The sequence below is a fragment of the Anas acuta genome, chromosome 21, assembly GCF_963932015.1.
Source record: "Anas acuta chromosome 21, bAnaAcu1.1, whole genome shotgun sequence".
NCBI classification, from domain to species: Eukaryota; Metazoa; Chordata; class Aves; order Anseriformes; family Anatidae; genus Anas; species Anas acuta.
In genome coordinates this window covers 7,828,311-7,839,971 of record NC_088999.1, presented here as the reverse complement: position 1 = coordinate 7,839,971, position 11,661 = coordinate 7,828,311, and the positions used below count along the sequence as shown (strand labels likewise).

The window sequence follows — 11,661 nt, the reverse complement described above, 5'->3', positions numbered from 1 at the left end:
CCTGTTATAAAGCGCCCCGCCGGCAGCGCCCGGTGCGCACGGAGCCGCCGCGCCATGGAGCCGCCGGGCACCGCCGGGGCACCGGGCGCGGCGGGGCGGCCCTGGGAGGACGCCAAGGCTTTCTACGACAACCTCGCTCCCAAGAAGAAACCCAAATCGGTGAGAGCCCCGGGATGCGCCCCCACCGCCGAGGTGGCCCCCAGCCCGGGGAGGGAGCCTCCGGCCCGGGGAGGGGGGTGGCTGCCCGGTACCCCCCGGGTGCGGTGCTCCCCCCGGGTGCTGTGCTCCCCCTGCATGCCCCATCTCCTCCGGCCCCCTCTCCCCTCCAGGTCCCCCTCCGAGTGCCCCATCTCCTCCAGGTCCCCTTCTGAGCACCCCCCCTTCCTCCAGGTCCCCTGTGGTCCTTGGGTCCCTGTCTCCTCCCGGTGCCCTGGGCTCCACCTGTGTCTCTCCGGTTTTCCTTTGGTCCCCTCCCAGGGGGTCATCTCCTTACGGGTCCTGGGGGAAGCCCTGGGTGTCTCCAGGTGCCCCCCCTCCTTCGCGGCATCCCTGCGTTGCCCCTGGCTGCCTGAGGTCTCTCCAGAGCCCCCGACCCCCCGGGTTCCTGCACGTCCCCGGACTGTCCCTGTGTCCCCCCAGGGCTGAGATGTCCTTGTGGAGCTGCTCGGTGCCTGCGAGCTGCCTGTCCCCTGCACCCAGCTGGTGGCCAGGGTCAGGAGGTGGCCCTGGCACAGCAGGGGGACAGCCCGGAGCACGAATCCCTGCCTGGGGGCGCTGGTGCCACCCCGGTGGGCTCCCCCGCTCTGGGAGATTAGAGCAAAGCCTGCGTTATCTAACCAGAGCTGAGCCCTGCTGCGTTTAAAAATGGGAGCTCTGGAAGCTCTGCTGTGTCTCAGAATAGCCGTGGCAGCGCTGTGCTGGCAGCCTGGCGAGGCGGCCGCCGGCTGGCCCTGGCCCCGCTGCCTGCGAGCTGCGGGCACCGGAGCGGGGGCACTGCTGGGGCCGCTGCCACGGGACCTGGGGCACGCAGGGCCTGTGGTGGTGAGGCTCCTGGGGGGGGACCCCCAGATAGGGGAGCTGGCCAGGAGGCCGCTCTGCAGCCCCCAAGTGGGGGCACCCCCTGCTTCCCCGCGGGGGACCCCTGGTCCGTGCTGTCACCTCGCCTTGCCCGTGGGACAGGGGCAGCCTGGTGTTGGGGGGGGATGCAGCTCATTGTCTGCCACCCCACGCTCTCAGCCTCCTGCAGGCTTTTGCCTGAGCTCCTCCTCAGCCTCTCCTGGCAGCACGCTCGGTGCCCACCGTGCCCGTCTCTGCCGTGCGTGTGGGGAAACTGAGGCACGGGGCATGGCGTGGCAAACCAGGGGCAGAGCCAGGATCCAGGCGCTCAGGCCCCGAGGTTGGGCTGTGCCCCCCATCCATGCGGGGCAGGGGCCGATGCCCGCACCCTTCCCCGTGTCAGGCTGCGTCCCCGTGCCCGCGGCCGGGCAGCTCGGCCGCCCTCGCACACAGCTGGGCTGCACAGCCCTGCCAGGCAGCTGTCGTGCCCCGTGATGGATGGCTGCTGAGCACTTTTCTGCATTATAAATAATGTGTTCTGAAAACTCAGAAACATCCCAGCCATTGCCCTGAACTTTAATCTGATCCTGAGCAGGGGGCTCGCAGCTCCCAGGGCTTCCTTGTGCCTGCGGGAAATGAGGTTTGCTGCCGGCCGCCTGTGCCCTTGCGGGTGCTGCTGGGTCTGTCTGTCCTCGGCTGCGTCTGTCTGTCCTGCTGCTCCCTGCAGGTGGGCTGGCAGGAGGCAGGGTGATTTGGGGCACGTTTTTGGGAGCACGTTCCTGGCTGGGGAATGGGCTAACACAGCATCCCCGGAGCCTGGGGGGCTCCCTGCTTTGCAGGGGTCTCTGCTCTTCCCGCGCCCTGGCTCCCGCGCCTGCTCCAGCCTCGCTCCTGCCAGCTGGGGGAGGTCAGCAGGGAGCCTTGTCACCCTTCAGCAATGTGGAAAATGTCCCCCAGCATCTCCAGTGACACCGTGTGGGGAGGAGAGGCCAGGCTGGTGGCAGCTGTGCTTTGCTGCTCCCCTTCTCCGGGTGCCCCTCGTCCCCTGCCCCACCAGTCCCCTGTGCCCACGGGGACCCGTCCGGCTCAGTGGGGTGCCTCCTGTGCTGGGCTCTCTGTAGGTGTTGGTGCAGTGACTTTTGGGACGCTTTAGCTTGCAAGGAGACCTGTGCTTGACCCCAGCTTCCCTTTTGTGTTCAAGTTTCACACCAGAATTCACCTCCAAGCCTTGAATTTCACCACAAGGTCTTCTGCAGGAGCCAGCCCGGAGCCAGCAGCATCGCTCCAGGGTTCTGGGTGGAGGGAGGTGTGTCCGTGTGTCCCGCAGGACCAGGATCAGCCCCAGGCGGTGCAGAATTACTGCTGCACCTGCTGCAGGCTGGGTCTGCCTGGCCTCGGGGGGTGCCAGCGGGAGCTGCCGGTGTTGGGGGCACGGGGGGCACCTGGGGTGGGAGGGCACGGCTCCGCTGCGTGGCCTGGGAACGTGCGGGATTTCCAAATGTCTGCCTCTAATCCCTGGGGGGGCCGCTTGGGATTTACGTGCGATTAGGAGGGCGATTTAAAGGCCTGCCAGCTGTTGGGGCTGCGGAGGAAAACGTGGCGTTTCCGCTCACTGCAGGACACACCTTTACATCTAAACTGAAGCGTTTGGGCTGGGTTTGGTGATTTGAGGAGCTGGAGCGTGTTGGGAGGTCACCTATGTCTGGGGTGGGGTTTGGACCTTGAGGCTGTGCCAAGGGCTGGGCTGTCGGCACGGGTCCCTCCTGTCTGGGCTGAGCCCAGAGATGCACCCGGGGTTATGATGAGACCTTCCCCCCCCGCATCCTGCTCACACCTCTGTTAAACACCTCAATCATCTCTTGGGGGAGCTTCAGGACAGGGCTGGATGTGGCTTCCCATGGGAAGGGAAGAAGGGAGAGGAGCCGACCCTGAATCCCCAGGCACAGTTTCAGCTGGATTCGGCTGAGCAGAGCCCCACGGCCGCTTCCTGGGGGTTTTGTGGGGCACTGGGCTGCAGCAGCTTTGGCTGACCTTGGGTGCTGCTCCGAGGGCACTTGGGGTGCCCAAACCTGCTGGAGCTGGAGGCTTTGTTGGGAGGGGGCCCTGTGCAGGCTCCACGAGCCTCGTGGGACTAAACGTAGCCCAGCAAGGGCTGTGGGATGCGCACGCTTTCTATTAAAATGAAGGGTGTTTTCTCCCAGAACTGTGGAGTTTCACAGGCAAAATGGGGGTTGTTGGGTTGTTCACAGAGCTCTGGTGGAGGAGTTGAGGTGCTGTGGTTCCCATAGTGCCGTGACTTCCTAAAAGCCACTTCTCGAGCGTGGTAATGACCATCTGCAGTACCAGCGGGGATGGAGATGCATCCAAACAACCTGGAGGAGGGAACGCTTCCAAATGAAATCTCCATTTCAAAGCAATGTCAGAATGCATCCCCCCTCCCTGCAGAGCAGAATTGCCTTGTTCCCGAGCAGTCAGCGTTTCCCAGAGCGCAGCAGGGCTGCCGGGGCTGCGAGCTGTGCCGGTGCCTGGCCGAGGCTTTCCTGCAGAAAGTGCTCAAAGGGGCAAAGCCTCCGCGGCGGGCGCAAGCAGGATCCGGCAGGTCCCGTTCCCAAAGGCTTCCCGCAGGCGGCTGGGGCTCCGGCAGCCCACGCCGGGGCAGAGGAAGGCCCCGAGCTCACGGTTATTTTTATTGCTGTGTTTATTACCTCTTAAATTAACCTCCTGGAGGCTTGTGCCTTTAAATGGCAGGGAAGGGACCTTGAGCAGCCGGCTGCCGTTGCGCAAGGTGCCTGCGCTCTTGGCCCCGCCGCTGCAAGGTGTGTGCAGCCTGGTGCAGCTTCGGGCCGGGCACCCGGGGGCCCTGCACACACATCCAGCCCCCCAGCACGCCTGGGTGCTGTGTGTGCCGCTGGGCTGCTGTCGGTGCTGGGCTGGCAGGGCAGGAGGTGCTGCGCTGCCACCGGGAGCAAACCTCTCCTTACCCGGAGACACCGTGTGGAGCGGCCGTGCTCCTTGCTGAAGGCTAATGGCCGGATGCCCCAAAGCCTTTAGAGGTAATTAATATTAATATTTTCAGGTAATAAATGGGCCATGACACCGGAGTTATTAATTAATGAGGCAGAGTGCTGAGATTTGGCCCATAATCAGTTAATAGCTAACACCCACCAGGCAGCTGAGTGTGCGGTGGGGTTGAGACGCTCCTGGGGGTGATGCTGCTGCTGCTGCTCCACTCCCACGTGTGCTTGGATAACCCTGCGTGTCTGGGGGTTGTTCAGAGAATCACAGATCATTCAGGTTGGAAGAGACCTCTAAGATCATCTAGTCCAACCTTTAACCCAGCGCTGACAAGTCAACCACTAGACCATGCCCCTGAGTTCTGCATCCACCTGTTTCTTGAAGACCCCCAGGGATGGTGGCGGCTACTGCAGGGCTGCAAAACCTTTTTGGTACAGAAACTTCTCCTGATATCCAACCTAAAAGCTGGGGGGGAAAAAGTCTGCTTTGAGGGAAAAAAAAGAACAACAAATGCCTCTTTCCCAAAAGAGCTGGTTCAAAAGGGGATTTTATTTCTCTACAAGAGTCCCTCTGGTCACAGCGATGTTCTCAGGCTGAGCTAAGCTGTATCTGGTCCTAATCGCCCACTGCTTAATCTGCTTGCTGGGGATTTTGGGTACCGATGCGGCTTCGGAGAGGCGTCAACCACGCTGCAGGGCTGGCCCCGGGCGCTGCCGGTGGGGTGGTGCAGTGCTGGGAATGGCACGGGGGCTGCTGTGAGTCACTGCTGGGCGCGTCTGTGCCGGGCAGGATCGGCAGAGCCAGCGTGGGGCAGAGCGAGCCCCGGGGCAGGCCCAGCCCTGCGGGGAGAGAAGGTCCCCAGTGCGGATGGGGCAGCTCGTCCTTGCCAGGCTGCTGTTGTCGCAAAGCCCAGCCCTCCGCAGGGTGGGAGCCTGAACTTTGGAGCACCTGGGTGTGCGGAGCGGGCTGGAGAAGGCACCCTCCGCCTCCGGGCAAGTGGCATCGCTGGGGGATTACTCACAGGCAATGTGCTGCGTGATCCTGGAAATCACGGAGGAGCTGAGGGCGAGGTGTTTCCGCAGTGCTGACGGCCTGGATTTCACGGGCTCCCTCTGGGGATGCCCCCGAGCACCCCGAGCCGCTCCCAGCAGCGGGGCTGCCTCTGCTGCCCTCCTGTCCTGGGATCCGCTCTGCTGGCAGAGGGGATTTTTCTTGGCCATCAGCAATGAGCTGGCTTTCAGACTGCAGGTGGTGATGGGGATTAACGCCCTCCCAGGGGAGAGGGAGGACCGGCAAGGGTCAAGAGGAGCCTGACTTTTGTGGTGTCCCCCTCCGGCTGCCAAGTCCCACCGACGGCCCCTTGTTGACTTTGGTGGATGCTGGATCAGGTGCACGAGCATTAATAATAATGACTCATAAATCATGGCTCGCACCACCTGTTTGTCGTGTTTCCGCCCACAATAACTATATCGGGTGTGTTTACACGCTCAGCTGGCATGGGCTGTTTGTCACATCTGGACGGCAGCACGGGACTGCGGGTCTGGCCGAGCCGCAGCGGGTGGCTTTTCCTGGCAGGAGGGAAAAAGCCACACAAATTCCTTCTTCACGGGGTCAAGTGGTTCTCCTGGGGCGGTGCCGTGGGTCTGGACGTGTCCCAGGAGCATTTGGCCATGTGAGAGCTTGAACACGGGGCAAGCCTCAGAAAAGGGGCCTTGGGTATCCGAATGTGTGGGGACAGCGCGTCAGGGTGCACGCAGGGCTTCTCCCCTGGGGCAGGGCAGGATGCGGGGGCAGCTGCCTGGTCAGTGCAGCCACCCCAAAGAGTCTGGGCTGTCCTGGTGGGGGCTGGCCGCTGCCTCCAAGCAGGGGGGCCACCAGTGGGGCTGCCCCCCCAGTCTCACCCTTTGCACGCAGCCAAAGCCCGAGAATGCCATCACCATCGCGGTGTCGTCGCGGGCGCTTTTCCGCATGGAGGAGGAGCAGAAGATTTACAACGAGCAGGGGGTGGAGGCCTACGTGAAATACCAGCTGGACCATGAGAACGAGCCCTTCCTCCCCGGGGCTGCCTTCCCCTTCGTCAAGGTGAGCGCCCACCCACCCACGCTGAACCCCACCCACGAGTTTTGGGGCGAGGGGGCACCGCGGGGCGCTGCACACGCAGAAGGGATGGGAAATGAGGGACGTACCCAGACAGAAAGCAGTGCGGATAAACCTGGCGAGGATGTGCTGCTTCCAGGGCTGGGGGAATGCTGAGGGTTCCAGATTGGCCAACGAGCCCGAGAATTGAAGAAATCATCTCTTTGGATCATATCTAAAGCTTCCATTTAGGGAATTTTCATCTCGCTCTCTGACAATAAAATTGGCTGAATTTAGTCCTGCTGCACAGTTGGCCAGTTTCTAATTTTGACATGTCAAAATGAGGCATTTCAAATTTTAAATATGTTTTCCAATTTCTGCCCTGGTTTTGCTGGGTTTGGTGCAGTTTCTTCTGCTGGCCCTCACTGGAGCCATCTCTGACCTTTTCCCAATGAATAAGCAAATCTCCTTGGTGGGGAGAGACTGACTCCCATCCTGACTGCTTGAGAAGCCCTTCTCTGTAACTGAGCTGATGCAATCTCAGCTCCTATCAGAAACTTGAAGCCTGTTTCAGGCAGTGGAAGGGTGGCTGTGTGATTTATTTTTTTTCCCCAGTGCAGCCCCTTTTTTCCCAGCTGAAGCTGCTCACTGATGTCCGTGTGGCTCAGGGCGCAGCTGGGGCAGGTCCCCGGTTTTGGTGACCAGGAGTTGTGCTCGGTGAGGAGGGTGGCAGGGCTGTGCCCGGGGCTCGCTGACCCTCCTGTCCCCGGTGCTGCAGGCGCTGGAAGCGGTGAACACGCAGCTGCGCGAGCTCTACCCCGACAGCGAGGAGCTCTTCGACATCGTCCTCATGACCAACAACCACGCGCAGGTCGGGGTGCGGCTGATCAACAGCATCAACCACTACGGTGAGCTCAGCACAAAGCATCCTCGTGCAGGTGCTGCCAGCTTTTGGGGGGGTGTTGTGGCTGAGCAGCGGGTTAGGGAGATGCTTGCTCCCGTCTCTTCCACCAAAACGCGTGCTGAGCCCGCTCCTCCCAATCTTCCTGGGCTCTGAGTGGAAGCTGGCACTTTTTGGGGCTGCCGGGCTCACCCCGCTGTCCACCTGCCCTCAGATCTGTTCATCGAGAGGTTCTGCATGACGGGAGGGAACAGCCCCATCTGTTACCTCAAGGCTTACCACACCAACCTCTACCTCTCCTCCGACGCCGAGAAAGTGAGTGGGGCCATTGAAGAGGGTGAGTCTGGGGTCCAGCCTGGGGGTTGGGGGGGGATGCCCAGAGCCCACAGGGGTCGGTGCCAGGAGCGATAACTCCGGTGTGCCCGTGTCGATGTGCAGGTGGGGTGGCTTGCACCACGTCCCGTCAAGGATGGGATGTCCTTGATGCTCCAAAGAGCCTCCAGTTTCCATGGGGATAAGGCTTTCCTTGGGCTCCACAGCTCTTCTGGTGCAAAGGCGCTGTCTTCCCCCTTTAATTCTTGCATGCAAAGTGAGCACTGTCATTTCAGTTCTTGTTTTCTCTGTGAGAGGTCTCAGGGCCGAGCTGCAGGCGCTGTTTGGTGCGTGCATTTCCTCCCTGTGTTTGCTTGCAGCCTGCTGTGTTTTGCTCTGCTCCTCAACAGACGAGCGGTGTGGCTGGATCCTTGGGTAGGTGCCACCTCTCACCGTGCGCTTCGTGTCCCCAGGGATTGCCGCAGCCACCATCTTCAGCCCCAGCAAAGACCTGGAGGTGTCGGAGAACCAGCTGCGGGTGGCGTTCGATGGTGATGCTGTGCTCTTCTCGGATGAGTCGGAGCAGATCGTGAAGGCTCACGGCCTGGATATGTTCTTTGAGCATGAAAAGGCTCACGAGAACAAGCCTCTGGCACAGGTAGCGCTGGGCGTCCTGGCACGGTGCAGCCAGAAAAGGCTCCAGGGGAGAGGCAGCCCGCAGGGACGGCTGCACCATGGGGAGTGCGATGGGGCTGGGGGGCTGGCACTGCCAGGCTGGGGCCATGGGATGGCTCTGGCTGCCCCTCGGTGCCACTTCTGAGGGGCTGTGGGGACAAGGGCTTGGAAAGCGCGCCCAGCCCCAGTGGGACTGGGTGCCAGGAGCAGGGGTCGGCACGGTGGTCTCGGAGTGACGGCTGCCCCTTGCTCCGGCAGGGACCCCTGAAGGGCTTCCTGGAGGCCCTGGGGAAGCTGCAGAAGAAGTTCTACTCCAAGGGGCTGAGGATGGAGTGTCCCATCCGCACCTACCTGGTGACAGCCCGCAGCGCCGCCAGCTCGGGAGCCCGGGCCCTAAAGACTCTGCGCAGCTGGGGCCTGGAGACGGACGAGGCGCTGTTCCTGGCCGGGGCTCCCAAGGGGCCGCTGCTGAAGAAGATCCGGCCCCACATCTTCTTCGACGACCAGATGTTCCACGTGGAGGGTGCCAAGGAGATGGGCACCGTCGCTGCCCACGTCCCCTACGGCGTCGCCCAGAAGCACAAGCGGCCGGCGCAGGAGAAGCAGCCCCAGAACAGCAAGTAGGGAACAGCACGCGCGGAGCTGGGCCGATCCTGGTGGGAGCCCGGTGCAGGAGGAGGAGGAGGAGGAGGAGGAGGAGGCTGCCGCAGCCTCCTTCAGCCTCGGTGTTTTTGCGGTGTCCTGACGTTGTCCCCTTCCCTCGTGCTGCCTCCCGCCAGGCGCTTCCCCCTTCATCCGCACTTGCTTCTCTCGAGGACGGGTCTTGGTTTTTGTGCGCTGCTCAGGCCGGGCAGGTTTCACCTTACTGACCCTTCTTCAAACCCCGGGTGATTTCCAAAAGTTTTGATTTAAAGAGCCAATGTTCAGGGTGAGCTGTTGAACTGGAAAGTTAGGAACACACACACAAAAAAACACCTTCCGTGCAGCTTTGGAGCAAAATGCCGTCCCTTTGCACTAAAGTGAACCCCTAACTTTGTTCCCTTGCTGGGAAACCCAAGGGAGAGCTGGCACCTGCTCCCCAAGGAGAAAACCTCTCACATCTTTGTCCTCCCACCAAGGTTTTGTCAGCTGCACAGTTTTTCTTTCATACACTGGAATTCGGAAAAATAGAAACAAACACATATTAAAAAAACAAAACAACAAACATTTATCTGCTTGGAGCTTTGGGCCAGTGTGCCATGGGCCCAGGTTTTTAAATGTTGGTTCCATGGCTGGATGAGTTGGTACTAAAAAAACCATCTCAGTAAGACATCCAAAGCCCAGCTCTTGCATGTGCCTTCCAGGGTCTGCAGACACAAGCCCAGGGCTTGAGTTAAGGTAAAAGCGGGCCCCAACATATTAGGGGCATCATTTGAAATCCATTTAGATAAATCTGCAGAGAATTTCAGCCTTGGGGGTTTAATTAAAGGATTTTTTCCCCTCTCTAAGCTGAGCCCGTAGGAATTGGCAATCTTTTTCTCCTCAGCTTCTTAAAACCTCTAGTGTTTCCTAAAATAGACACCTCTGCTCGTGATGCTGTGAGAAAGAACCAAATCTCTGATTAAAAATCAGGAAGAGAAACCAATTGGAGTGCTGCTCCAAAATCCCTGTGAAAACCACACTGACATTACTGCACAAAGCCATGTCCCGAAGGACACACTCAGGATGAAAATGTAAAGAATACCACTGCTGTGTTTTGCTTTATTATTAATATTATTTTTAATTCTTCAAGGCAGAGCATGCCACGGTTGGGCACAAAGGGTGCCCATGGGTATCAGATGGTATTTTCAGTTGCTTCCAACTTTGCAAATGCCAGTTCCATGGGCTGAAGTTTTCCCAGGTATTTGTCTGTCCCTGGCTTGACTTTGCTTCAGCTAAAAGCTCAGCCTTTCCCAGCCGTGAGGCTGGAGTGGTTATTGCGCTTCTGACAAATGCCCCAACAAGCTAACGATGCCCTCATCGGCCCTGCAGACTGTTTTCTCATTGCACTAAATCCTGCTCTAGCAGTGAAAAACAAATTGCACTTTTCCACTCCCCAACTCCTTCACCTTGACAGACTGTTATTTGTCACACCTGGGTGACAAACGCCTCAGAGGAAGGTCTGAGATCCAAACAAAAAGAAGGCTTGAAAGAAATGAGTATTGCAGTAACACATCTGTTAATGTACAGGTCTATAAAAAGGTCCTTTTTTTTTTTTTTTTTTTTTTTTTTTTTTTAATGTGAACCCCAGATACTGGGATCTGAGCGGTATCTCGCAGCCCTTTTTGGCAGAGGCGGGGGATAACAGCCTGGCCTCCCAGTAAACATTTCCAAGGTGTTTCCTGAAGATCCCATTTTGGAAGCCTGGCCAAGCTCAGCTCGCAGAGGCTCCTGCCAGACCGGGAGGTGACGTTGCGAGGGGAACGGCATCACCAGTGAGCCCTCGGGAGGCAAGGCTGATGGGATGGGATGGGATGGGATGGGATGGGATGGGATGGGATGGGATGGGATGGGATGGGATGGGATGGGATGGGAGCTGGACACGAGCCCGAGGGCAGCAGCACAGTGTGGGCAGCTGTGTTAGGGACTCTGTTTAGGGTCTGCCTGCTGCCAGGGCAGCTCGGGGGACATGGGGCTCGGGAAACGCTCCCCAGGTGAGACGAGCCCCCTTTGCACCTCCTGCATCCCTCCTGCACTGGAAGGATTTTAGGATTTTCCCTTCCCACGATGGCTGCTCCGTTTGCTTTCACCCGTGTGGCTTCCGACGTGTTTTTTCTCCTCCACCACTGACCGGCGGGCGTGGGTTTGCTGCTTGTGTCCTGTCCTCGTGTGCCCGTCCGTGCCGCCTGCCAGGGCTGGCTGTGTCTGAGCGCCCGTGCGGCCGTGCCTTTTGTTCCGCGCTGGCCACCAAATGGACTTCCCTGCTGCATGTCACTGCTGCGAGTTTCACCTCATTGTTCTCCAGTGTTTCTTCTTGTAAACGAACTGCCATGATAATGAAACCCCTTTGGGTGTTTTTCTGTAATAAACTGTGTTGGTCCCAGCCCGACTTCATTGCCGTTCTCACAATGGGGATTTTGGCTCCCTGGTGCAGGCAGCAAGAGTCTGGGGTCCCTGCTTGGGACCTCCCAGGCTTTATGGTGGAGGGATGGGGGTGATTAGAGGAAAAAGGGCCTTTGGGGACTTAAGGGATTTCAGAAAATGTAACAAAAGCAGCTACCTGGGAGCTGGAGAGTGGTGGGAGAGAGAGGTGGGATTCCAAGGCAGAGATGTGCTGTGAAACCTCCCTCTGCTCCGTGAACGGGCTTTTATTGAAACCAGGACTGGTGATGAAGTCCTGGATAAAAATACAATTTGGCAGAAGACTTTTGTCAACTTGATCTTCTCCCAGCCAACAGGTGGGAGGCAGCAAAAGCTTTTTAGAAGAGATTTATTGCTGCTGAAGTACCGGGTTTATCCGAACAGCGACACTGCAGTTCTGGTGTTGGCTCCTCCCCGCCAATAAAGAGAACAGATGGGTTAAGGGGAAGCAACAAATTCTCCATCCCTCGCCAAATATAGCTGAGGAATGTCCATAGGCCCCAGGGCAGCATCTCTGCATGGCCCTC

General features: G+C 59.2%; 1 protein-coding gene across 1 annotated transcript; it reads left to right on the top strand.

The window, feature by feature from the left end:
- The first annotated feature begins 39 nt into the window (after positions 1–39).
- NT5C1A (5'-nucleotidase, cytosolic IA) lies at positions 40–11,096 on the top strand. Its single transcript, XM_068657804.1, has 6 exons — positions 40–159; positions 5,986–6,153; positions 6,926–7,055; positions 7,263–7,385; positions 7,834–8,018; positions 8,294–11,096. Exons 1-6 carry the CDS (start codon positions 55–57, stop codon positions 8,657–8,659), a joined length of 1,077 nt encoding a protein of 358 aa, XP_068513905.1. The 5' UTR covers positions 40–54; the 3' UTR covers positions 8,660–11,096.
- The last annotated feature ends 565 nt before the right edge of the window (positions 11,097–11,661 follow it).

Excerpts from the sequence above, each read along its gene's own strand:
- NT5C1A (XM_068657804.1), top strand. The coding sequence starts at position 55 with ATGGAGCCGCCGGGCACCGCCGGGGCACCGGGCGCGGCGGGGCGGCCC. Across the intron at positions 160-5,985 it reads CCAAGAAGAAACCCAAATCG|CCAAAGCCCGAGAATGCCAT; the intron begins GTGAGAGCCCCG and ends CTTTGCACGCAG. Across the intron at positions 7,386-7,833 it reads GAGTGGGGCCATTGAAGAGG|GGATTGCCGCAGCCACCATC; the intron begins GTGAGTCTGGGG and ends TCGTGTCCCCAG.